Source organism: Natrix helvetica (assembly GCF_964273705.1).
Source record: "Natrix helvetica genome assembly, chromosome: 10".
Classification (NCBI taxonomy): Eukaryota; Metazoa; Chordata; class Lepidosauria; order Squamata; family Natricidae; genus Natrix; species Natrix helvetica.
Window position 1 is genome coordinate 14,361,483 of NC_138561.1, and position 27,665 is coordinate 14,389,147.

General features: G+C 40.9%; 1 protein-coding gene across 3 annotated transcripts; it reads right to left on the reverse strand.

Annotated features, from left to right (window-relative positions):
- DPY19L3 (dpy-19 like C-mannosyltransferase 3) lies at positions 1 to 27,440 on the reverse strand. Of its 3 annotated transcripts, none has more exons than XM_081963223.1 (19): positions 27,112 to 27,440; positions 23,733 to 23,874; positions 23,009 to 23,133; positions 18,186 to 18,276; positions 17,409 to 17,530; positions 16,652 to 16,797; positions 15,821 to 15,944; positions 14,580 to 14,714; positions 14,179 to 14,310; positions 13,171 to 13,272; positions 12,343 to 12,416; positions 12,055 to 12,213; positions 11,557 to 11,679; positions 10,374 to 10,485; positions 9,006 to 9,062; positions 8,114 to 8,196; positions 1,571 to 1,703; positions 1,016 to 1,174; positions 1 to 383 (listed from the first exon to the last, which is right to left on the reverse strand). In XM_081963223.1, the coding sequence occupies exons 2-19, from the start codon at positions 23,833 to 23,835 to the stop codon at positions 213 to 215; spliced, it is 2,151 nt and encodes a 716-aa protein (XP_081819349.1). In that variant the 5' UTR covers positions 23,836 to 23,874; positions 27,112 to 27,440; the 3' UTR covers positions 1 to 212. The 3 variants fall into 3 exon arrangements, with proteins under 3 accessions (XP_081819349.1, XP_081819351.1, XP_081819350.1); XM_081963225.1 differs by lacking the exon at positions 27,112 to 27,440 and adding an exon at positions 26,968 to 27,073; XM_081963224.1 differs by lacking the exon at positions 27,112 to 27,440 and adding an exon at positions 26,944 to 27,051.
- Positions 27,441 to 27,665: the final 225 nt, after the last annotated feature.

Below are 27,665 nucleotides of genomic sequence, written 5' to 3' on the forward strand. Positions count from 1 at the left end.
TATATATATATATATATATATATATGGCCTCTGTTTTTGATAACTTGCATTATGGGACATGTAAAATGTTACAAAACCAAGCGTTCTTTGAATTATCGAGGGATTAAAAATGAAACACTTTCAATCGACCTAAAACAATTTCCCTTTCTTTCTTTTTTTTAAAAAAGAGCCGTTTTTATAAACTCGCGCTTTCTGCCACCGCTGTAGCAAAGCTATGCGTGGTTTTGATGCCGAGCCACTTTGTAAACATGGAACGTTTTGTTGTGAAAGACTTTAGTAAAATACATCGTGTAGGAGGTCAGATTTCTTTTGATTTCCTCACAGAAGCGAGGCGACGGTGAAGGTTTGAGATCAGGATCGTTTTCTCCAGGACCATCCATCATCTGTAACGGAAAGTGAAAGGCTATTTAACCATTTTGACACTGCTTCATTTTTATCTTATGTATTTGTATTCTGCTTTGTTATTTTTACAAATAACTCACGGTGGTGGATATATCTAACACACCTTCCTCGTCCTGTTTTCCTCACGACAACAACCCTACAAGGTGAGTTGGCCTGAGAGAGCTTTGTGTCTAAGGTGGGACTAACAACCTCCCAGCGATTGGCCCAAAGTCACTCAGCCAGCTTTCCTAAGGCGGGATTAGAACTCACCACCTTCTGGTGATTGGGCCAAAGTCACCCAGCTGGCTTTCATGGCTAAGGTAGGACTAGAATTCACTGTTTCCAGCTTTCTAGTCTGGTGTCTTCACCATTAGACCTGTTGTGGCCTGCCAGTGGCCAGCAGAGCTGGCAGCAGATTCAGACAGTGAGGAGGCTGGGGAGGAACATGGGCCAGTCCTGGAGTCTGGGGAAGGCTCTGATGAGCAGTTCACAGGGTATATCTAATAGTTAAAGTGCTTTAGTCTGGCAAGATTCCTGTCGGCAGGTAAACAACAATAAAGAAGCTACTCTGATGTAACTCTCCGTGTCATTCTTGGTTTCTTGGGCCCAACAACTGGTTTTGGAAAAGACTTACGTGGCCGTTGGCAATATCCAGAAGGTCACGCAACCGACAACCCCTGCTATGCCTTCTTTCATAACAAATGCTGTCCTCCAAGATCACAAAGTCGGTGCCAAAAGATCTGAGGATCCTATGGACATCTTCGGGTGATCTTTTGGCATACACCTGATAAACCTGCAAATGAGTGAAAGAATTGGGTTGAATCGCTTTATTAATTCATTAAATGTGGGACTAAATGATGAGTAAAGGAAGGAAACAGGCAATACACACACGGAGATCAGTCACAATGATTAGTCTTATGGGATCAGAGCATCAGTGTGGCATCAGTGGAGGGTGGCATCAGCCAGAGAGGGACACAGTGGTGGGGTTCAAATAATTTAACAACCGGTTTGCCCAGGGTCAGGTTGGCCATCATGGGAGGTGTGGCCCATCCCTGTCCTCCACATGCGCGCATGCGGGACAAGCCTCCCGCGACAGCCAACCTGACTCTGGGCAAACAGTTATCCATCATTGCTAAAAACAAGGACAACACAAGAATGGGAGTAGCTGGAGAAAGTTAGATCCTCTTACCTGCTTTGTTCTTTCTCGCAGACTCTTGTCTTCATAATGGGGGTGATTGGTTAAAATTCTTCCGGTGCAAAGCTTAACCCCGGCTAAGAGCTGCATACTTCCTGCAATCACTGCTTTCTTGGGAGTGTTGGACCTGAAGGAACATTGAGGTCCACTTCAGAAAGGGCACAGCGATAGGATTCTTCTCTTTTGTTACTTTTACCAGTTTACAGTCCAGGAGCAGATATTGGTATAACATTGCATTTTTTTTTTGTTCCCTACTGCCTTCACCAGTACAACCCACAAAGGCTGCAGTCATGAAAGAGACCAGAAAACCAGCAGAATCCAAATGGTTGAGATCAACCAAGTTCCACGCCTACTTCCCAAGTTGATTCAAAAAAATTCAGGTCACTAGATAGTTCACAGCAAGGGCTGGCAAGTTTTTCAGGCAAAAATCAAATGATTAAAAAAAAAAATCGGTGTTCACTTGCAATGCTCAGATCTCAAGATGTCACCTCTATGACCACTAATTAAATTCAGTTAGTCTGGAAATCTATAGTTTTTCCCCTAACAACATCACTCTGCTAAACAAATAATTCCCTCACCACTGTCAAACCATTCACTAAGACTGCATTACTATTACTATTAGTCCTCTCATTGTTCCTATCACTCGTCTCCTCCCACTTATGACTGCAGGACTCTAACTTTGCTGCTTATATCCTTACGATTTGTATTGATATCGATTGTTTCATGATTGCTTATTTGTGCCCTATGACTATCATTAAGTGTTGTACCTTATGATTCTTCACGAATGTATCTTGTCTTTTTATGTACACTGAGAGCATCTGCACCAAAGACAAATTCCTCATGTGTCCAATCACACTTGGCCAATAAAGAATTCTACTCTACTCTACCCTACTCTACTCTGTTCTATTGATCTTCTTATACAAATGAACACGAATGTGAGGGGCTGCCACAAAGAAGACGGGGTCAACTTATTTTCCCAAAAGCACCAGAAGGCAAGATAAGAAACAATGGATGGAACTAATCAAGGAGAGAAGCAACTTGGGATTTAAGAGAAACTTGCTAACAGTGAGGACAATTAAATACCCTGTTTCCCCAAGACCTAACCAGAAAATAAGTCCTAGCATGATTTTTCAGGATGCTCGTAGTATAAGCCCTACCCCCAAAATAATCTATCTATCTATCTATCTATCTATCTATCTATCTATCTATCTATCTATCTATCTATCTATCTATCTATCTATCTATCTATCATCATCTATCTATCTATCTATCATCTATCTATCTATCTATCTATCATCTATCTATCTATCTATCTATCTATCTATCTATCTATCTATCTATCTATCTATCTATCATCATCTATCTACTCTATCCATCCATCCATCCATCCATCCATCCATCCATCCATCCATTCATCCATCCATCTATCTACTGTATCTACTCTATCTATCTCTATCTCTCTATCTCTCTATCTCTCTATCTATCTATCTATCTATCTATCTATCTATCTATCTATCTATCTATCATCTATCTATCCATCCATCCATCCATCCATCCATCCTCTATCTTGTATCTATCTATCTTTATCTTTTTTTTAAATATTATTTTATATATTATCAGCTAGCTAATCAAATAAAATTACCTCAGATAGCAATAGCACTTAGACTTATATACCGCTTTCCAGCCCTCTAAGCGGTTTTACAGAGTCAGCGTATTGCCCCCAACAATTCAGGTCCTCATTTTATCCACCTCGGAAGGATGGAAGGCTGAGATCATTCCTGACACAGGTTGCCTCCCCCTCCTCAAATCTTTCACCCTGAGGCTGCCCCTCAAATGCTCAACTTGAGCCTTCCTCAGCTAATGTGCTTCAAAGGACCAAACGGCCGTTTCCCATTACAGAAAGACGAAGCAATTTTTACAAATGTCTGGATAAATGATGTATAAAATGAAAGGATAATTTGTTTTTATAGGTTTCTGCCAAGCTTCATATCCAGGCTGCTCAACCCTCACGCAATTTATTCTGCAAGAAATGTCACTAAATAATGACAAGGACTTAGAGGTCAAACTGATTTACATTATGTAATTTAAATGTCACTCCAAGCAGACCTGATGGCATTTTGAACAAATAATCTCATTTATTTTGGAAGCTCCAAGCTTCAACAAGTTAATTACTGTTAAACTAATGGGGGTAAGCTGAGCGGAGTATAATGTAAAAGGGGAACCTCTGTTTTATCTACGCTTTCCAGTATTATAGGATTATTATAAAATAACTCATTTGCAACAGAAAGCGTCCAATGGGAAGTACAGGAATTTGGGGGAAGAGACAGAGCTTTCCCTTCCTTTGAATCTTTTCAAAAATAAAGATTCATTTCAAAATTAGAGGAAAGAAGTCAATATTTCTCTGCACATTTGACAATCTTAATAGCCAGTGTTACAAATGCAGGTAATGGCAACTCTAAATTCTCCTAAATTTGGCATTACTTTGACATAGATTGGATATATTTCCTGACGGTGCTTAAAAGAAGAAAAATTGCAGTATATGAAGCTTAGCCCAGGTCAGACCGAAAAAGAAAAAAAAAAGCCTTTTTAAGAAACTTAAAGCTTTTATTTTTTTTAAAAAAAGGAAAAACATACCTGGAAAGATAGAAAACTGCATGTCAAAAAGCAAAGGATTGTCTATAGAAATGCTGAATGAGACAAGGCAAAGTGAGACTGAAACTTATATTAATCAGAATAGAGCTGGAAGGGACCTTGGAGGTCTTCTAGTCCAACCCCCTGCTCAAGCAGAAGACCCTATGCCATTTCAGGCAAGTTGTTGTGACCCGCCATCGAGGCAGAGCTGGCAGCAGAGTCGGACAGTGAGGAGGTTGGGGAGGAACATGGGCCAGTCCTGGAGGCTGGGGAAGGCTCGGAGGAGGGCTCTGCTTCGGAGGCAGAGAGGGTGCCAAGGCCGTCTGGCAGTACTCAGCTGCCTTCGGCGCCAGACAGCAGTGAGGCAGAGGAACAGCTGGAGCCTGTTCCCAGTGTGCGCATGGGCAGAGCTGCCAGAAGAAAAGAACAGCTAAGAAATCAGGGTTGACTTGGGAATAAAGCCACAGGTGGACGGTGAATGGCCGCACCCATAAGAAATAAAAGAGGAGCGAAAGGGGAGTGGGCTTTTGCAGGAAACAATTCGTTCATTTGTTTCAGGAGTGTGGAGATCTGTCCGTGAATCTCAGAGACTCTGTGCCAAGTCTTTCCTTGCACAGCACTGTGTTTGGAAAAGATATACCTGGTAGCTTTCCAAGCGAGATAAAGTATGTGGTCATAAATTCACATTTCAAAGATTGTTTACCAGGTCTTTGCTGAATGTGAATGAGGGGAATTCACATTTGTTTAATAAAAAGGGTTTTCTCGGGACCAGGAATCTGCTTCGTGCTTTTTGGGGAAGCCTAGGTCAGAACACAAGTGACTGTCCAGTCTCTTCTTAAAAACCTCCAGTAATGAAGTACCCACAACTTTGGAAGTCAAACTGTTGAATATGATGAAATACTGGCAGTCCTCGACTTATGACTGGTTCGATTAGTGATTGTTCGAACTTATGATAGGACCTACCTTAAGAATGGTCTACTTACAATCAGTTCCAAAGTTCCCACAGTCAGGACCCTTCCATGATCATGTGACCGAATTCTTAGCGCTTGACAACATGATGGCAATTTACAGTCGTTTGCAATGTCCCATAGACACCTGACCTTGTTTTTTTTTTAAACAATTTTGAAAACTAAAGCTTACTTCCAATTTTGGGCAAAACCGCACTCATAGTGAACCATGGGTTCGCTTTGCAACCACATCGTTTGTTTTACGACCTTCGCTTAACGACTGCCGCAGAAAAGATTTCACGACTGTCACGAAGTGGCACTCTAATGGGCCAGCTCTGGAACTACCTGTGCCACTGACTTACTGAGATCTTATTAAGTCTGACTCCCAACTTCAGGTTAAGAGGCATAAATTGGTTGCCAACTGCTGTTCCTGCAAAAGTAATTAACTTCTTCGATGCATAATGTTTCCCCTCCACGCCTATAAATCCCCACATAACAAATCACAAGGAAAAAAAAAAAAAAGCTAATTTAAACGGAGGAGGCTAAGCCACAGTTCTGCATTCTCCAGCTTGGAACCGGGTTGAAAAATGGTGGCCGCTGCGACTTGTCAAATCCAGTTTGTGGCTGAACCCAAAGACCCATGCATATTTTATGTTTAAATCTATATATAAAACACTGCATATTGCACTCGAGAGACCAGGTTGATCAAACATTTAGCATCTCTTAATACAGAAGTGGTTTTAAAGACCTCTGGCTGGTGGAGATTTGTCATGAGAATATGTCAATAAGGAAGCAGAGGAATGGAGATCCCTTTAGCTGGCTTTCAGCGATTTATATGACCTCTTTATTCATGAATAATCACACCATTCATTATTATTGTAAGAAAGAGAAAAATTAGAATGAAGTAGCATAAAGGACAAACGTTGTGCTCCTAGCCCCTAGAGATCATCTAAATCACAGGTGTCCGACCACGACAACTTTAAGATCTGTGGATTCCAATTCCCAGAATTCCCCAGCCAGCATAAAGTGCCCATCACAGTCCTTAACTGAACACAGCTGCCATTAAGCGAACCCACTGTTTCCTGGGGAGGGGGGGTGTTCTTATTTATTTGTACCCGACCTTTATTATTTTTATAAATAGCTTAAGACAACAAAGATATCTAAAATTCCCTCCTCCTCCTATTTTCTGCACAAAAAACAACCCTCCTTGTAAGAGGGGTTGGACTGAGAGAGAGTGACTGGCCCAAGTTCACACAGCTGGTTTTCATGCCTAAAATAGGATTTGAACTCACGGCCTCCTAACTTGCGGGATCGTATCCTGCCCCATACATCCCTGCGACCAATTCGCTCGCACAGAGAGGGACTCCTCCAGGTGCCGTCCACCAGACAATGTCGGGGGGCGGCGTCTAGGAGTAGAGCCTTCTCTGTTGCGGGCCCAGCCCTGTGGAATGACCTTCCCCCGGATATTAGGACTACCTCTGACCTCCGCGCCTTCCGGATAAAGCTCAAGACGGACCTATTTCAAGTAGCTGGCCTGGCTCAACCATAGTTCGTTCACACTGCTCCTGACGGTTTTTTTTTTTTTTTAAATTTTTGTGACTTTTAGACTTTTATTAGGGGATTTTAAACTATGTTTTAACTGTCTTTTCTTATCTTTATACCTCCTCCATGTACGCGTGTTCGTTTATTCTGTGTGTGTATTGTCCATATTGTTTTTTATGTGTTTTATTGTACGCCGCCCCGACTCCTTCGGGAGAGGGTGCGGCTAAGAAATAAATTTATTATTATTATTATTATTAACTGGTGTCTTATCCGCTAGATTAAACTTTTTTTTTTGGTCAAAAATTAGAAGTAAACACTATTTTTTTTGGCAAAGATATTATAAACTGTGTCTAAGGTTGCTAAGCACCTGAAATCCAATGGAACTTTGGAAGAGTAAGTACTTTTTTGGGGGGGGGGGATCTGTCATAATTCAAGGACTACCTAAATTTCTTCAATTGTGGAGACATGTTGAGGACCTGTTGAATGGACCTCTACTAGCCGAAGCTTCTTAAGAGTGACAAAGACAATGGTTTAAGAAAGAAGGTAACAAAATAAAACCTTCTGGATCCTCAAAATATGCCCCCCCCCAAATGTCAGAAATTTCCTGACAGTTAGAACAATTAATCAGTGGAACAGAAGTTGCCTCCAGAAGTTGTGAATGCCCCAACACTGGAAGTCTTTAAGAAGATGTTGGATAGCCATCTGTCTGAAACGGTATAGGGTTTCCTGCCTAGGCAGGGGGTTGGGCTAGAAGACCTCCAAGGTTCCTTCCAACTCTGCTATTGTATTGTATTGTATTGTATTGTATTGTAAATAGTCTGTGACATACTAAATGTGTGTGCCATTTTCTAAAATATTTGCAGTAGTCTGTTCATGCTTGTTAATTTTCTTGCCTGTTTAGAACCTGGGCTACGGCATCATTGGGTTAGGCAGTATTTCTTAACCTCAGCCACTTAAAGATGGGGGGAATTCAACTCCCAGAATTCCAGCTTGCTGGCTGGGGGAATTCTGGGAGTTGAAGTCCAATTATCTTCAAGTGACTGAGGTGGACAAACACTGGTGTAGGATGTCTTGAAAGCTGTCCAACCATGGTCAGAAACGACAAAGTATTTCAGCTGCTGAAAGTTTGGTCCGATGGAGCAAAAATGTCTAAAGAAGATGTTTCAAGAGTCTTTATCTCTTCCCAACTGTTGTGACCGCCACACCAAAAGGGAATCCTCACTCACCTGAGGGCTACAGGTTGCGAAAAACTGGCATTGGGCAGGGATCTTACTGCCTATATTAAACCAAGTTTCCTAGCTCACTTTTTACTCTAAAAATGTACGTATGTAACTGGCAGAATTGGAAGCCGCGATCACAAAAGGCATTGACTCGCCCTAGCTAGCATGTGATTTAAACAGAGTAAAGTTCCTCTTACTTAATCCAGTTCATTAGCTCCACCGTGTCCGGGTCGTAGAATTCTCTCAGCTCTGACAGCTCTGCCATTATTCCCGGAAGGAACTAAGAAGAAAACAAAAACGACCAAATAAATCACGCCCAAAGGAGCCCAGCTCTTCAGCATGGAAAAATACATTGTTTATAAAGCCCGGGCAGCAAAGCTACCAGCCTTTGTGTCCAGCTAGCGGCCAGCAGAGCTGGCAGAAGATTCGGACAGTGAGGATGTTGGGGAGGAACTTGGGCCAGTCCTGGAGTCTGGGGAAGGCTCTGATGAGGGCTCTGTGTCAGAGGCAGAGAGGGGGCCAGGCCGGTATGCCAGTTATCAGCTGCCCTGAAATTATTTAAAAGCAGCTTTCCAGGCAGTTAAAAAAAAGCAACAACTGATTGTTCATCAGGAAAAACTATAAATGATAAGGTAAAGGTTCCCCTTGCACACATGCGTTCGCCATTCCCAACTCTAGTACTCATCTCTGTTTCAAAAACAAAGAGCCAGTGCTGTCCGAAGATGTCTCCATGGTCATGTGGCCGGCATGACTAAATGCCGAAGGCGCACAGAACGCTGTTACCTTCCCACCAAAGGTGGTTCCTATTTTTCTACTTGCATTTTTACATGCTTTCGAACTGCTAGGTTGGCAGAAGCTGGGAGAAATAACTAGGGATTCGAACCGCCGACCTTTCTGATCGACAAGCTCAGCTTCTTAGCTACTGAACCACTGCGTCAGCCTAATCAAGGAACTAACCAGGGCAAATTATGTATCAATTAAAGGTTGAATTATCTTTAATTCAAACAGGTAAATCTTTGGTAGAAAAGTTTTCTATTCTGAGAAAAGAAAAAAAACCCACAAATTTAAGAAGACTAAAAAGGGTCTTACCTTATAACAAAGATAGAGCAATACGAGGATTGGTGCTATGTATCTAATCACAGATACCTATACAGAAAATGGAACAATGTTATGTACTGAAAGAAAAAAACCCACCGCTATTTAGACCAAACTCATAACTAATTTGTCCTACAAACGGTGCATACTTTGAAGTCACAGAATGACTTTCTTTGACAGCATTTCTGTTAAGAATATTAAGCACCTTAGACTGTGCATTAGGTTTCTGTGAATTGTATTGATTGTTATTGCGCTGTATCTGAGCAATCACGCAGACCCCCCCCCCCCCGAGATTTTTCATGAATTCTCTATATTGTTTATGCTTTTCATAGCTTCTACAACATCACCATCTAGTGGACTTAAATAGCATTCTTTTTCAAAAGAAGTGTTTTCAAATGCATTCCAAATATACTACTTAGGAATGTGTCAATGTTTTATTAGGACATTTTGAGCTCTAAACGTTGTAAAACATTCTACTTTCAATGCAAATGGCTCTTTGAAGCAGAAGATTGACATTTTGAACAGTGCTGGAAGCTTTTTAAAGTACATTAAAATAGCATGGGAAACAGGACCTTTTGAGTTTTGAGCTCAAAAGAGTTAGGCATAAAAGATTACGTAAGCTCTCCCAAATACCTAATTAAATTGTACTCAATCTGTTTTCATCCACCATTTTGCAAATCTGTTTAGGCCATGGAAAATAAACCAGAATTTTATTCATGACTGAAATGAGTACAAAATGTAATGATTGAAATCCCTGCACAGAGGGAGGTCGTTTGGATTTGAGTTCTTAATCACTTATTAATTTTTGCTGTCGTTTTTAAATGCACTGGCCTTTTAATGCTTGTTTTCCTGACTGTATGCCATCCAATGTTCCAACTTTATAAGTTGGGCTTCCATACAGATAGTTTTCAACTTCCAACTATAATTGAAGTCAACATTTTGGTCAAAAATGGTTATGGTTGTAAGTTGAGTTACACACAGCCGTACTCAATTTTACTTTTTACAATGTCTTTAAGTGAATCACTGCAGTGAAGCAAATGATGGGGTCAGAATTCTGAATCCATCCTATCCAATGCATGATTCTGTTTTTGCTTGAAAAGGGGGGGGGGGGATTGCAAAATGTGATCATGTGACCATGAGATGCTGCAAATAGTCATAAATGCTTTAGCCTGTTGCTAAGTCACCAAAATCTAGCTATGTGAACACAAAAGGTGATACAACACTCATAACTTCGGCGGTGTGTTGTAAATCACTTTTTTCAAGTCTGTTGAAACTTTAACTGGTTGTTAAGTGAACGTTTTTTAAGTCAAGGACTAATTTGTATAATTTGTTATATAGCTAAATAAATAAAAGATCTCTAACCCGTTTGGGTGTGTGAAGATGAACGCATTTCAAAACCAGTCTCCAGATATCACCACTGCACAGGCCGGAAGCTGCAAACATACATACGTGGGAAGTCCAGAGATATTTCATCCTGCAAGGTTCAGAAAAAGGAAAATTAGAGAAAAAGAAACCGTATCTACTATCTGTTCACCTCCTGAAAGTGAAACATAGCTGTTATATATTTTTACTTTGTGTTTTTTGTATTAAACCTATTAAAGGATAGAATGCAAATGAAAGTGAAAATAGTGGGAAAACGGGAGAGGAAAAAGGGAAGAGAAAGAAATATAGGGGAAAGGGGGAAAAAAACAAAAAGAAAAGCCTTGACTTCCGATTCTTTTTAGTGCAGTAGAACATCATAATAACATTACAGCCACAACTTTTTACTTTTACGTACTTCTTACGTACTAGCCATTTCTGGAGCCACAAACTTTTCTAATCAGCAAAATCCAATATCATTGTTTCATCCCCCCCACCACCTCAAGCACAGAATCCAGAAATGGTTTCCAAGTAGAAAGTAAGTTCTTACACTCTTGCTGACCACGAAATTATTTAAAAGCAGCTTTCCAGGCAGTTAAAAAAAGCAACAACTAATTCTTCATCAGGAAAAACTATAAATGATAAGGTAAAGGTTCCCTTCGCACCTGCATGCTAGTCATTCCTGACTCTAGGGGGTGGTGCTCATCTCCATTTCAAAGCCGAAGAGCCAGCGCTGTCCAAAGACGTCTCTGTGGTCATGTGGCCGGCATGACTAAGTGCCGAAGATGCACAGAATGCTGTTACCTTCCCACCAAAGGTGCTTCCTATTTTTCTACTTGCATTTTTACATTCTTTCGAAATGCTAAGTTGGCAGAAGCTGGGACAAGTAACGGGAGCTCACTCCATTACACGGCGCTAGGGATTCGAACCGCCAAACCTTCTGATCGACAACGCAGCATCTTAGCTACTGAGCCACCACGTCCCCACTATAAATGAAAAGCCTCTAAATCTGCCAGAGGTTTTATAGAAGGACAATGCCGTGAGTTAGTGCAGCTTATGAAAAAAGGTAACCCGGTCATCAGAATCACTTAGCATTCTGCCTGATTGTTCTTCGTTTCTTCTTTATGGACTGGTGTTTTCTTTTGCAGTTTTCATGATAGATATGACTATGATAGATGAAACGTACCGCATGGTGCTTAAGGCCAGGAGCCCAAATGAAATGGTGTGGACCAAGTGGTAAGCCATAGCAGGTTTGAACACGGTGGCGGACGTGGGTTGCTTTCCCGCGGATTTGATACTCGCACGACCACTGAGCAAATGAAGGCGAAGGAAAGGAAGAAGATGGTTATACTGTGGCCAGCAAGAAGACGACTTTAAAGTTCTTTTTAAAAAGGACATTGGTAGGCAGCTCAAAGCATCCTCCTACTTATTGAGTCTTTATTGAGACAATGAACATAAACATAACATTTATAAACAGTATCCTGAATAACAGGAAGCGAGCTTCCTATAATCTTCTCAGCTGTCCTTACCACTCTCTGTATGGGCTTTCTATCTGAAAAGTGGCATATATATGCTGCCAGGTTCCTTTAAAGCTCTTTCTGCTCTTAGTCAAGTTGGGGTGGGGGGTGGGGGGAGAGGAAGGTCACAACCAGAACAAAACTCAAGAGTTTAAAAAAAGACCTACCTAAGGTTTTGAAAAGAGACAACCGCAGCTGTGGTGGCCGTGATCAACAGGACAAATAAGTAAGGGTACAAAACGAGTGTATTTGATAATCTTGCAAAAGTATTAAAAGGCAAAAGACCAAAAGCTTCTTCGCACAAGTACAGGTTAGCATCAAAATCTCTAAGGAAAATAAGAAGAGGAATATGGTGACCAACTCTGTGATTTAAAGTATTTATTTACTAGAATTATATTCTACTCTTCATCTTCATCTTCTAAGAAAATACTTTAGGAAAACAATTATTGCTGTACCTTGTTGCTCCGAATCCAAATTTTGCTTTCAGAAATTTAAAGATGTGCTCATCGGATTCCAGATTTAGAATTCTCTATGGGGAAAAGGGAAAAGGTACAGAATTTATATTCTCTGGAAAGGACTGTACAACCTAGTCTCTTCCTGCCAATCCTCCTGTCCTCATGACACAAGTTATTACTTGAGTATTCTCTAAAGCAGGGCAGTCATTCATGGGATCTGCAAGAAAAGTACTCTGAAGAGGAAAAGGTTTTACTTTCCCTGAAGATTTCTGTGAACCCAAAAGTCTGTTCCAGAAGTGGTGGAGGATCCACCAGAAGACAAATTAGAGCTGTAGAAGATTGACGTTTTCTTCCACATCAGTGGCGTCAAACTCAAGGCCCAGGGGCCAGATCCGACCCGCGAGATGTTTAGGTCTGGCCTGCAGGGCCACCCTGGAAACAGTGAAGGACCAGCCCACAGTGTCTCTGCCAGTGAAAACGGAGCTCAGGCTGCCCTCCCGAGCTCCATTTTTACTGGCAGAGGGTTGCAGGAGGTCGTCGCAGCTGAAAACGCAGCTCGGGAGCCTGTTTTCACTGACAGAGTGCTCGGGCCACCACAGGCGCTCCTGACACGAGTGACGTTAACCTGGCCACGTCCACCCTGACCACGCCACCCTGGCTGCCCAAGGTCAAACACAGTCCTGATGTGGCCCTCAACGAAATTGAGTTGGACACCCCTGTTCTACATGAATATAGTCCTCTAGAATTTAGTGCCTAAGACTTAAATAGCCCACATTCCTCTTTAAAATGATGCTCTATAGATGGGGAAAAAGAAGAAACCTTACCCACCTTAATAAAATTATTTACAAGGAATGTCAAGCACAGCACTAATAGCACATGGAGTAGAAGTTTCCCAATTCTGCTAAACAAGCCGCCGGTTTTCAAGTTATTCTGGAAAAGGCAAGCAGTTAACAGTCCTTAAAATGAGTCTACAACATGGGTGTCAAACACGGGTGGGCATGGCCTAAGGTGCGATGCATCCAGCCCATGGGCCGCCAGTTTGACACCCCTAATCTACAACAATGCAAATTACGTTGTTTGGTATTGCTGGATTATTAATGACATAATGTTAATTAACGAAAAGTTTTACTGTTGCATTGACGTTTGATTGCGATCCAATAAAGGCCATTTTCAGCTTCATACAAGTAGTCCTCGACTTACAGCCAATCTTTTAGTGACTCTTTGAAATTACAACGGTACTAAAAAGAGTAACTAGGGATTCAAACCGCCGAACTGCCAACCTTTCTGATCAACAAGCTCAGCATGTTGGGCCACTGAGTCACCACGTCCTGTCTAGCTATCATTTATAATGCTACAAAACAGATGAAAGAGCAGGCAAACAACAGCTTTTGTGTTCTTAGCTATCGTATTTTTCAGAGTATAAGATGCACCTTTTCCCCTCAAAAACGGGTGAAAATCTGGGTGCGTCTTATACACTGAATACAGCCTTTTTTTGCTTCCTGAAACCCCGCTCCCTTCACCAAAATGGCCACGCATAGCCTTTAGGAGGGCTTCTGGGGGCTGGGGAGGGCAAAAATGAGCGAAAAACGGCCCCTTTTTTGCTTATTTTTGCCCCCCCCCCCCAGCTGCCAGGAGCACCCTATAAGCCTCCTAAAGGCTGTGCATGCCCTTCTTTTGACAAAAAAATGGGCCCGTTTTTGGGAGGTCTTCAGAGTGCAAACAGTTTTTAAAAAAATTGCCTCTTCAAAATTTTGGTACGTCTTATACTCCTGTGCATCTTATACTCCGAAAAATACAGTAGTTATTTGGGCAAAGCAAAAATGGAATAATACGTACCTGAAGTTTTCTTGCTAGCAAAGCTGACATATTAAAGCTGACAAGCAATGACCCAATGATCATGGAATTAAAGAACTGTAAGAGGTAAACCATCAGCAGACTGGCCACTTGTAAAATATAGAGCCATATAACCTGCAAAAATGATTAAAAAAATGATGCCAGTCACAGCTTCTATTTTTTGGTATTTATGCTTGGACGAAGGAGACTACATTTACATGCCTCATTTTTGCTTTACATCTAATCCAGTTTAAATTTATTATTTTTAATCGCCCCACTGCCTTTGGGTGATAATATTGTATGGGGTGGGGTAATATCAAGCACAGCCACCTGCGAGAGTCTCTTATTACTTCAACATGGCTTCAGTCTGAACCCATGAGTGCCCCACCCAATAATTAACTTACTTTTCCTTCAGGGATCATGTCAAGGCAGTCGAGAGTGAACAAAGCCATCGCTTGGATCAACAGGATGAATTGATTAAATTGCCAAGTCAAACTTAAGAGGAAGGTTGCAATAAACACGGCTAGAAGCATCAACCTCTGGAAGAGGGAAGAAGAAAAACAACTGATGAAAAAAAAAGAATGGAAGGCTGAGTCAACCTTGAGTCAATCAGAATCGAAATCTTGGCTTTGGGCAGAGTCATCTTGAAATACTGGATTCTAACCCCTGTGCCACCATGGCAATAGAATAGAATAGATGGGATGGAACAGAACAGAACAGAACGGAGTAGAGTAGAATAGAATAGAAATAAGGAATGGAATGGAATAGAGTGGAGTGGAGTGGAGTAGAGTAGAATAGAAATAAGGAATGGAATGGAATATAATAGAATAGCAAAAGCAATAGCACTTATATACTGCTTCATAGTGCTTTATGGACTCTCTAAGCAGTTTGCAGAGTCAGCATATTGTCCCCAACAATCTGGGTCTTCATTTTACCGACCTCGGAAGGATGGAAGGCTGAGTCAACCTTGAACCAGTAAGAACTGAACTGCTGGCATCATCAGTTATGATTATTTCTTCATGGGATGTGAAGGACAATACATAAAGGTAAAGGTTCCCCTCGCACAAATGTGATAATCATTCCCGACTCTAGGGGGTGGTGCTCATCTCTGTTTCAAAGCTGAAGAGCCAGCGCTGTCTGAAGATGTCTCCATGGTCATGTGGCCGGCATGTCTAAATGCTGAAGGCGCAGGGAACGCTGTTACCTTCCCACCAAAGGTGGTCCCTATTTTTCTACTTGCATTTTTTTTACATGCTTTCAAACTGCTAGGTTGGCAGAAGCTGGGACAAGTAACGGGAGCTCAGTCGTTTACGTGGCGCTAGGGATTCAAACCACCAAACTACCGACCTTTCTGATCAACAAACTCACGGTCTTAACCACCGAGCCACCACATCCCTTCAAAAGGACAATATCTTCCTAATCCCCTTGAATGCAGTGGTTGAACCAATCTAGGGATGCATTTTGTCCTGACATTAGATGCTAAGCTCTTTTTGGCAAATGCTAGGTATAGTATATATGGTCTCTGTAGGATCACCTCAATCAATGATGTGATGTGGGTTTGTTTTGAAACTATTCCCAATATTTCTTTAGCTGTAGCCAAATATTTTCTCAAGAAAACTTTTTTTTGACATGGAAAGAGACTTACTTCGTGAACAGAGCCTAAATGTGATCTGAAAAGGACCGTAATTGCAGCGAGCTGGACGGCAAAGAACGGCAGTGCCCAGTTTTCTCTTAGCGGGATGGTGAATTCCACTCGGGTTGTATCTACTCTGTGGAAATCAAAAACAAAAGCTAGTTCTAAGATAAGATGGGGAAACTCCTGAGGGAGGTGGAAATCAAAACACACTTGGAATATTCTTTTGCCTACTGTGAAATGCATCAAAAGGTTTACATGCTAATCAGACAAATGTTTAAAAGGTGTTTTATTTATTTTTTTAAACAGTCAGGTTTCAAACAGAGGAAGAGGATGGTGAAATTTTGGAACTTCTGATCAAGATGAGATTATGCTGATTAAGAAAAACAGACCTTCCCTTGGCTGTTTTTCCCTAAATAAGGAAAAGGTAAAGGTTCCCCTCGCACATACTCCTCTCCATTTCAAAGCCGAAGAGCCAGTGCTGTCCGAAGATGTCTCTATGGTCATGAGGCTGGCATGACTAAATGCTGAAGGTGCATGGAACGCTGTTACCTTCCCACCGAAGGTGGTCCCTATTTTTCTACTTGCATTTTTACATGCTTTCAAACTGCTAGCTTGGCAGAAGCTGGGACAAGTAATGGGAGCTCACTCCGTTATGTGGTGCTAGGGATTCGAATCGCTGAACTGACGACCTTCTGATCGATAAACTCAATGTTTTAGCCACTGAGCCACCGGGTCTCAATTTACCTCAAGGTAGCTCTCCTGATATAAACATTCTGATGTTCCCAGGTAAAACCTTCCCCAGGGGAAAAAAATCATGATGATGGTAGAAGACAACCTCACCTGTTGACTATATACCAGACAGCAGCTAATACACCCGAAAGCCACGTTCCACTAAGAAGCCAACTAGTCACATATAAGGCAAGGACATACACAGCTTGAAGGCTGAACAGCGTATAGATGTAAAAATAAATGGGTTCTAAAAATCTCTGCAAAAGAAGAATAAATCAAGCAGTGAAGTGGTCATAATTCATTTCAGCATGATGTCAACTGTTTGTATCCAAAAGCATGTCATAAAACCCATCCTGCTAGAAATAATGATAGAAATTCTGGCAGAAGCATTGGTGATAACTAAAGGGGAGGTGATGGGTTTCGAGCTTTTACCAGATATGCAGTGAAATACAAGTTGCCAAGAGATGTCCATATAAGATTTATTAAAAAAGCAATTAGAATGCAAATACCACCAATGGCAAGAGAGATAAAAGACTGTACTACTATTGGATGGATACAGGATGATGTCATGAAATGCTATAATAAAAATTAATTTGAATCTATGTAATTTTAGAATATTTTGCATAAAATGAAGTAATAATAGTTATAGTCAAATAAATGATTAACAATGATAATAATGTATACATATATGGTATCTATCTTATCTATCTATCTATCTATCTATCTATCTATCTATCTATCTATCTATCTATCTATCTATCTATCATCTATCTATCATCTATCTATCTATCTATCATTATGCAACAACCATAACAATATGGGTGACTTTTTGAGCATTTGCCATTTGAGCATTTTCATTACAACTTACTTTCAAATGAAGCACCGTATATAGCATGCTGAGAAATACTTCTTGATAAACATTCATTCTTTCAAGTATATTAATTGTTCTCATGGATTCAGTTTTATTGTCATAGATCAAGCTGTGTAAACCTGCACAGTGAAAAGAAAGAGAAAATGTGACACCTCCCGCTATAAAACCCATGAAAATGTTAAAAGTTACAAAGCTACAAAGAAAGAAACTGAAATAATGTCATTCATTCATTCATTCATTCATTCATTCATTCATTCATTCATTCATTCATTCATTCATTCATTCTGCCCATCTCAACCAAGTGATTTTATCTTCTTGGTTTAGAGCATGGGCATCCAACCTTTTGGCTTCCTTGGACCACACTGAGTGAAGACAAATTGTTTTGAGCCACATATAAAATATATAACATAGTTTAATGTATATAAATAATAAGCCTCCTTTATTTTTTATTATAATTTTGTGGGGCCACATTAATCGTTCTCCAAGATGGCATGCGATCCACTGACGTGCAAAGTCAAGGGAGAAAGCCGGATTCGCTCAAAGTCCATATGATTCACTTAACAACTGCAATGATTTAACAACCAATGACAAAATGTTGTGAAAATTGGGCATGATTTAACAACCACATGGATTAATGATGTCAACTCTCGTCTCAATTATGATCAAAAGTCAAGGACTATCTGAAGGCAAAGCTGAGTAACTGGATTCTAAGCACCAAAGAATTGAAGTATTTGATGCAGAAAAATAACATTGAAAACACTAACTCTAGAATACCTTGTTGAATTGATGGTGCCGCCAGCATCTGCTTGTAATAAGAGTAGTACAAACCGCATTCTGTTCTGAAGGAAATTTCCCGTTCTACTTCCTACAAAGAAGCAAATCATTTGAGATGCAAGAAGAACCTTAAACTATGAATCTATTAATTTTGCTTGTTCTTGACCTGTGACTCTTGGGCAGGGTTCACATCAGAGGTAGTATTCAGTCGGCTTGGACCGGTTCGGACATTTTGAGTAGTTCAGAGAATTGGCAAATACCGCCTCTGGTTGGCCCCGCCCTCCTGCCCCATCGTTTCCTATCCTATATTCCCTTGTTTTTCAGCTCAGCTGATTCGCATGGCAGAGCGGATTTCCGCGCCTCAGCTGAGCTAAAAAACAGCTCAGCTCACCAATGCTGACACTGAAGGTGGTCTTTGAGTGCTGCGCGCACACGCAAAACATGTGTTAGGCACGCATGTAAAGCACGCTCTCATAGTACCGATAGGAAAGGATTTGGACTCCCACCACTGGTTCACATATCACAAAAGGGCCATGTTTAACGATGATCTGTTGTACATCCTAAAGTTGGTTCAATCCCCATTTTGGAAGGCTGTAACTGTGTCTGATATATTGCAAATGCTATAAAAACCAAAGCTGTCCCATTGAGTCTGACCGCAATGTTTCAACTTAGTCTTAAGTAGAATAGAAATCGAACACGACCGAGAACGATTTATGCAATGCAACTTTTTAAACTTATGGGCTAAATCCACGCTTACTGACTTCAGGGCATCTATTCTTTGCACGATTAGGTTGAGATGCAACCCAATACATTAAAAAGGCGAAGCCGTTTGTAATACTTATCTCATTTCTCAATACAGTTATTCCAAGCCATAGATCACTAACTTTCCTAGCCCAAGTAGTGTGAAATTGAGGTTGAAAGATTAATCAAGATCATTTTGTGAGTTGATGACACAGCAAAGCTTTAAACTCTTCTTACTGACGTCCACATATTCCAGACAATTTTGTACATTGACCAAAATATCAATTCCTAAAGAAACGCAAGGAACTATAAACCATGTTTCTTGCCAAAGTTGGCGAAGATGTTTAAAGACATATCAGCTAAATGTTGGAAATGACCTGGCTCATACTAACATATGTGGTGGACCTGCGAAGAAGCAAAAAAATATTGGACTAAAATACATACGTGGCTGGAAAAGATGATACAACATATTGACTTAAAACCTGAAATATTTTTGCTGGGGATTTTACCAGAAAATTATAGTAAAGAAAATCTATATTTGATTATTCATGTTTAATAACAGCAGCTAGGATTGTATTTACACAAAACTGGAAAAGTGAAGAGATCCCTACAGAGGAGAATGTGATTAGGAAAATATTAGAATGTGCAGAAATGAACAGATTGACACTGACAATTAAAGAAAAAGAACAAGCTGATTATTATACTATATGGGAATCTTTTTACCGGTGATAAGAGAATAGACATAAGAATTCATAGTAAAAGAAGTTGTGTAAAGTATAGAAAATGTACTGATAGTTAATATAATTAATAGAGTTAAATAAATCATGATAAGTATTGTTATAGTATCAGACATTTAAGGTATTGGAAATTAAGCCAAGAATAGATTAAATAATGAATATGATTGTAAATTTTAATTGTTGGCACAAAATATTTATACCCAGATGACACAATGTTTAATGAAAAATTGGTTTATATAAAAATGAAATAATATATAATAAATAATTTATAATTTATACCTACAAGGGGGTGGGGGAGTCCCAGTGAAGTTGGATGAATTACATATGCTTAGAATAATCCACCAAAATCAATTAGTTTACTCTAATCTGGATTAAACCCAATGGAAATTTCACAAATGCCTTTTCTACGTTCTTTTGTCTTTTCTAAAGTCATTTGTATGTTACAGCCGTCATCCTGTCATTACATATTGTTTCTGATCCCAATTTGAATCGGATAGAATCCTTCTATTTAAAATAATCTTGTCTTTTGCAACATGGGGAAGATGCTTTTATGGCGGTAAGCTTTTAATCTCCTGAGTTGCAAAGACTTAAGGGACTTCACTTGTTTTAAAGCTGTTTTATCTGCTGTACTTGTCTGTTTTATTGTCTTGCTGACATTCAAGGCTTATCAGGTGGATAGCCAAGATATCGATGGAGGAGAGACGGAAGAACTAATATCCAACCAAATGACATCAGACCACAACTGACACAAATTATTTGAGTGGGTTACGATTGGCACAAAGGACATATTTCAGGCTAGTGGGGTGATGATGTCCCATTGTTGATGTTTGTGGGGATACAAATTTTCTACCACACTAAGAATTTCAAGACTAAATATTTGCTTTAATTACTTTATGACTAAGAACTGCAGAATTGCTGAAAAAACCATTGCTACCAATCTGCCTTCCATTGAGGACCTGTACACTGCATGAGTCAAAAAGAGAGCTGTGAAAATATCTACAGATCCCTCGCATCCTGGACATAAATTGTTTCACCTCCTACCCTCAAAATGACGCTATAGAGCACTGCACACCAGAACAACTAGGCACAAGAACAATTTCCCCCCAGATTGTCATCACTCTGCTAAACAAATAATTCCCTCAACACTGTCAAACTATTTACTAAGTCTGCATTACTATTAATCTTCTCATCGTTCCTATCACTCATCTCCTCCCACTTATGACTGTAACTTTGTTGCTTGTATCCTTACAATTTATATTGATTGTTTCCTAGTATTGTTCGATTGCTTATTTGTACTCTATGACTATCATTAAATGTTGCACCTAATGATTTGGGTTGAATGTATCTTTTCTTTTATGTACACTGAGAGCATCTGCACCAAAGTCTAATTCCTTGTGTATTCAATCATACTTGGCGAATTGAATTGAATTCTATTCTATTCTATTCTATTCTATTCTATTCTATTCTAGTCTAGTCTAGTCTAGTTTAGTCTAGTCTAGTCTAGTCTATGATAGTCCAATCACAAAGGACAGTGTTTCCCAACCTTGGCAACTTTAGGAAGGGTGGACTGAACCCACAACCAAAAAAATCAATTCCAGATGGTAGAATATGGACTTCAATTCCCAGAATTCCCCAGCCAGCCAAAAAAAAAAAAAAATCAATTCTACATGATAAATGTCACCATCTTTGGAAGCAGGAGATCCTGAAGTACTTTCAGTGATTTGGATAGGAACTATTCTATCCTAAATTCAATCAGCCACAAAGCTTGTAGGTTAATACGACCGATGTCTCCACATTCGTTACGCATTTGGAAAAAGAATATATAATGTACAATATCATCTCACCTATTTTTTTTTAAACATTCTGGGTTTAATGAGGGAGGGGGCAGGAAGATTGATCATAGAGAGGGATCCAATTAGCAAGAATGCATCAAACATAATTAATTTGTAAGCTGGCTACCAACTGTATTCCACCATGTGCCACACTTTATGAGGTAAACATTACTGCTTTACATCTGTTTTATACTAAGCTAACATCTGCTTTCCTTGTTTGCCAGTTCTGTAACAAGTTCTACTTTTTTCCTAGACTCTCATCAATTGTGGCCAGAGCATAATAATTGAATAGTAAAATCCATTCAGCCATATTAACATTAGTTAAGTAAACCACATAGTTCTTCCTTAGTAACACTAATATTAATAGAAGAGAAGGTATATATATTTTATAAACATCAATATCTAAAATGTGGACATATTTTATTTAAATGCTTCAGTGGTGGGATTCGATTTTTTTTACTACCGGTTCTGTGGGCGTGGCTTGGTGGGTGTGGCATAGCTTGGTGGGCGTGGCAGGGGAAGGATACTGTAAAATCTCCATTCCCATCCCGCTCCAGCGGAAGATTACTGCAAAATCCCCATTCCCTCCTGATCAGCTGGGGCTCGGGAGGCAGAAAATAGATGGGGGCGAGGCCAGCCAGAGGTGGTATTTACCGGTTCTCCAAATTACTCAAAATTTCCACTACTGGTTGTCCAGAACTGGTCAGGACCTGCTGAATACTACCTCTGAAATGCTTGTGTTGCTGCTAATTATTGCAGCTCCTCAGAGTCTTGTGATTGAATCAGGTGTAAATGGATAATTAATAAATAAGATTAATGTGGGATTTCTATTCTTACCCTACATGAGCTATTTGTTTCATTTTAGATAAAATGTTGTATTCAAACTGCAGAGTTACTGAAATAGTTCTCACTTTTGGAGGGCTTTTCAATCACTTTGGGACCCGGATTTTTCCCAGAAGGGCGAACAAAAAAAAAAAAATTACATTTGAATTTGCTGTGACATGCATAAAGAAGAATAGACTGAGCAGCTTTCTGGTCTATTAAATCTTCAACACATGGCACTAAGTATATTGATTATATTCTATACTGTGGTGTCAAACTCAAGGGCCGTGGCCTGGATTTGCCACGCGGGGTGCTTAGATCTGCCCCCTGGGGCCACTCTGGAAACAGTGAGAGACTGACCCACAGTGCCTCTGCCAACAAAAACAGAGCTCGGGAGAGCCGCAAGCTGCCCCCCCCCCCAGCTCCATTTTCGCTGACAGTGGGTTGCAGGAGGCCATTGCAGCTGAAAATGGAGCTCAAGAGCCCATTTTCACCGACAGAGCGCTCAGGCACCGACATGAGTGATGTCGAGTAGGCCACGCCCACCCCCGGTCCCTCGAGGTCAAACACAACCCTGATGTGGCCCTCAATGAAGTGAGTTTGACACCCCTCTTCAGTGTAAACATGTTTATGATGAACAGCAAGATAGGAACAGACCAAAATTTTTCAGAATGCAACAGCGATGTTTTACCTTGATATTTGAAAACCACAGATCGTTTTCATGGAGCGTGGAGACGTAAACGGATGTGAGTATTCCCAAGAAAAGGCCCACAATTCCGCCGATGACAAATGAAATCTTCTTCCATTGTTTTGCACCTAGTTAAAAGTTTACATTTAAAAAGTCTGAAATGAAGTCAATCATCTTCTCCAATTATTGTCCATGTTCTATCCATAAATCTGTGTAGTTTTAATGCTTTAATATTTATTTTTCTTATTTTGTAACTTGTAAGCCACCCAGTCATCTTACAGGGGAAATGGGTAGCATAAAAATTAATAAACAATAAACAAATAATACTGATAATATTTATTTCATTTCATTCATTCATTCATTCATTCATTTGTTTGTTTACTTGTTAAATTTGTTTGCTGCCTATCTCGCCATAGGGCTTACAATAATAAAAAAGGAACAAAAGGAGAATAGTGGAAACAGAACAGAACTAAAATAAGAGAGCAATAAAATAATGACGAAGGAGCACAATGAGAATAATACGTTTATACAGGGTGTCCTAAAATTGCACTGAAACTTTTGGGATGCCCTAAATACTTATTATAATTTTTTTTTCAAATAAAAACAAAATGCAAAACAACAAAAACAACAAAGATTTAAAAAAGGAGAGGAGGAGATCAAAGGGGAAAAACGGTTAAAAAGTGACCCAAAATTGTTTTCATTTTTCTTTCACACAATTGTGACTTACCAGCTACGCTCTTCTCGTTAAGTTTCCAGTTTTTCTCCTGTGACAGACAATCTTGTGGAACATTGGTGCTTTTTGTTCCTCTTCTCTGTCTAACACTTGTCATGATGTCAATAACATTCACACATTATACTTCATTTGGTTCCTATATGCATATTTACAAACAGAAAGTACTAAAGGTGTTAATTAAACATCCATTTAATGAGCAATCAATCCTTTCTTTTACTCCTCCTCCTCTTTAAAATGTACACTAGGAAGTAAAGATTCACACTACACAGAAAATGGCAGGCTTTGAACATTAACGTTGCAGAAATATATATATATATATTTTCTTGCAGAGCAATTAATCATCTTGTTGGCTTATTCCTGTCACAAATAAATTAGAGAAATAAACACGCTCCTCAAACACATTTGTTCATTTGAGATTTCAGATCTGTCAGACAGGGCACAAAGAAGATAGAGTAAAAGCAAAATATTGTGATTTTTTTTTCCTTTTCTTTTCTGGAGACTTGGTAGTCCTCAACTTACAACCGTTCGTTTAGTGGCCATTCAAAGTTACAGAGGCACTGAAAAATGTGACTTATGACCATTTTTCACAGTTACAATCTGTGCAGCAACCCCAAGATTATATAATCAAAATTCAGATGCTTGGTTCATATTATGACCGTTGCTGTGTCCTAAGGTCAGGTGATCCTCTTTTGCGACCTTCTGACAAGCAAAGTCAATGGGGAAGCCAGATTCACTTAACGACTGGGTTACTAACTTATCAGCTGCAGTGATTCACTTAACAACTGAGGCAACAAAAGTTGTAAAATGGGGCAAAATTCACTTAGCATGTCTCACTTAACAGAAATTTTGGGCTCAATTGTGGTCGTAAGTGGAGGACTACCAATAGTAGGATCCATAACTATAGAAACATGTAAATTCCTACTATTTGGAATTTTATCTTGATATACTAGCCCTTTTCTGCTAAAAATATTTTAGTTTGGTAGTAACTAAAATGTATTTTTAGCAGAAAGGGGCTAATATATCAAGACAAACTTCCAAATGGGATTTTCATTTCTACAAAGACTTTTTAATACCAAGTTACCCGAAGGAAGTGAGAATGTCAAGTATGGAAATCAAATAAATATTTCCTGCGTAATTTATTTTAAAAGGAGAGATAATAAAAATCTAAAGTTCTATAATCACATGAGCATGGGCAGTTTTCGCTATGTTTTCAGCATGCTTTCAGTAAAAAAAACATCAATTTGGGAAAATGGATTTACTTAATGACTGCATTATACACTTAATGATAGCATGATTGGGACTTAGGATCGCATGATTCGCTTAACAACCGCCATAAAAACAGTAGAAAAATTGGTTCCAGTCACGTAAGGGGCTGACCTTATGACTGCAATGGCTAACAATCAAAACTACGTTTCCTCACCAAATACATGAGAAAATCCCATTGGGGTAAAATCCACTTAGAGTTATGTCTCCATGAATTCGGAGAGCAAAATGGACATTGCCAATGGATTTGGAGCAGTGGTGAGATTCAATTTTTTTTACTACTGGTTCTGTGGGCGTGGCTTGGTGGGCATGGCAGAGAAAGGATACTGCAAAATCACCGTTCCCTCCCCACTCCTGGTAATCTCCATTACCAACCCACTCTGGGGCCAGCCAGATGTGGCATTTGCTGGTTCTCCGAACTACTCAAAATTTCCGCTACCGGTTCTCTGAACTATTTAAAATTTCCGCTACCGGTTCTCCGAACTACTCAAAATTTCCACTACCGATTCTCCAAACTACTCAAAATTTCCGCTACCCGTTCTCCAAACTGCTCAAAATTTCCGCTACCGGTTCTCCAGAACCTGCTGGATTTCACTCCTGATTCGGAGTCCAGGGGTATGGTTAGGAGGGTGTATGCTTTTTGAGCCTGCCTTATCTAGGTTTCCTGGAAAAATACATGGTAAAATCCCCTTGGGGTAAAATCCACTTAGGGTTAGGGTTAGGTCGCCAAATTTTGAAGTTTCAAAAACCATCAAAGGTGAAAGCAGTGACAAACAGTTTCTGGGCTTTTGCCAAGACAACCCACAGGACATGATCATAGCATGCCCAGGTTCTAAGTTCAACCCAATGTTTAAATAAGCAGCCTGCAATAGAAAGGGAGAAGGAAGTGCTGTTTTGTCTCTCATTGGTTGATGGAAAGAAATTTCTATTCTAGGCTTCCTCTGTCAAAGTAGCACCCAGAGCACAAGGGGCATGTTTGGGGGATTAATATGAATTTGACCAGGCAGGAGGATTATTTTAATTCCTGAAACTGCTACCCAATGTACCGACTGATTGTACATAATACAATTGCTGCTGTATGGATTGCTTTTATGGTCAGAGTTCTTTGTCCCGTTACTTTTTCGGACAAGGCATGTATTTGATATATGCATATTTGTAAATAAAATTAAAATAAATTCTTCGAAAATGAAGGGATATGTGTGTGTGTGTGTGTGTTGCATTTGTGCTGATAAATAAATAAAATTTATCAGCACAAATGCAACACAAATGTAACAAAGGCAACATAAAAGATGGTTTTCTGCCTGGATGGTCTCCTGGAGTGAGCTGAAGGACAGAAAAAGGGAAGCAGTGTGCTCCCTCCCATATTTGGGCATACCAGGGGTTGTGACACAATACCTACATACATACCTACATACATACATACGTACATACATGAAAGAAGAGGGGAATTAAAGGTAAAGGTGGCAGTTCAAAGCTGGTAGAGAAGAACCCCAAGCTTGTGTCACGAACCTGCCTAGGAGGTTGACAGAAAGAGGGCATCATGGCTAAAGGAAGCCAGGGTTAACAGAAATCATTGGGGGGGGGGGGGTTCTGGTACGCCCAGGTACCTGATACCCCCTCAACTGCCTCCACACAGGGCCCATTTCCCACGACCTACTGAGCTAACAAGACAAGACCCTTCTCCTCTCTTTTTTTTTTGCAGCCCAGTCGTGCAAACGCAGCGTGCACGAAGATAGTTCTGGAGGGGGCGTGTGAATGCAGACCCAGAGGGTGTGTGGGATGTCTGCGTGCAGGAGGCTGGGTCGCCGCAAAGGGGCCGATCCTGATCTACAGCGGGCCAAATGCAGTCGTCGTTGGGGAGGGGAGCCTCAGAAGACCCCGATTCCGAAGACCAGATCCGAGCAGCATCCCTACACGTGTCTTTTCCAGCAGCAGCACCAACCGGGGCGGCAGGGCATCCACGAACCAGGGCCCGGCCCAGCCGCTTCTCGGGTCCCTCCCGCAGCCGGCCTAGCCCGGCCCAGCCCCGCAGCGCCTCCGCCGCGATTCCCCACCCCCGCCCCATCGCCTTGGCCGCCCGCGGAGCCTCGGAGCGGCGGGATCCACCTACCTGCCGGCGGCGGCGGCGCAGGGCTGGCGACGTTCCGGGAAAGGCGGCCTCGGCTGCTTGGGCGCCGAGGGACGGGAGGCGGGCAGGCGGGCGGGAGCGCAGCCGGGGCGAAAGGAGGAGCCAGCCGGGCTCGGCTGGGCATGGACGGGGGAGGATGCAAAGCAAGGGCCGGTGCAACAGGCGGGCTTAGGGGGTCCGCTGGTCGCGCACACGCGTGGATAGGCGCTGCTGCTGCTCCCACGCGCAGGAACGAGACCCTCCTCCCTCGACTTGCGCGCATCCTCGCGGCTTTTCTTGCAATCTGCCTGGCTGCCCATTCCCACGTGGGGAAGGTAGAGCTTCCAGCACAGGTAGCCTTCCGTTGTGAAGTGAGACGGTTAAGTGAGCTGGCCTTGGACAACCTGGAAGTATGTAACGTCAGAATCCTTCCGTTCCCCACCCTCAGAGGTGAAGAATGTTGTTGGATGAGAAGCGAAAGGTCTTCAAAGAAAAAGAAGAAAGTCCAGTTGAGGTCTGACAAAGCCCCTTTGGGACTACCTCTTAGCTGGGCATCT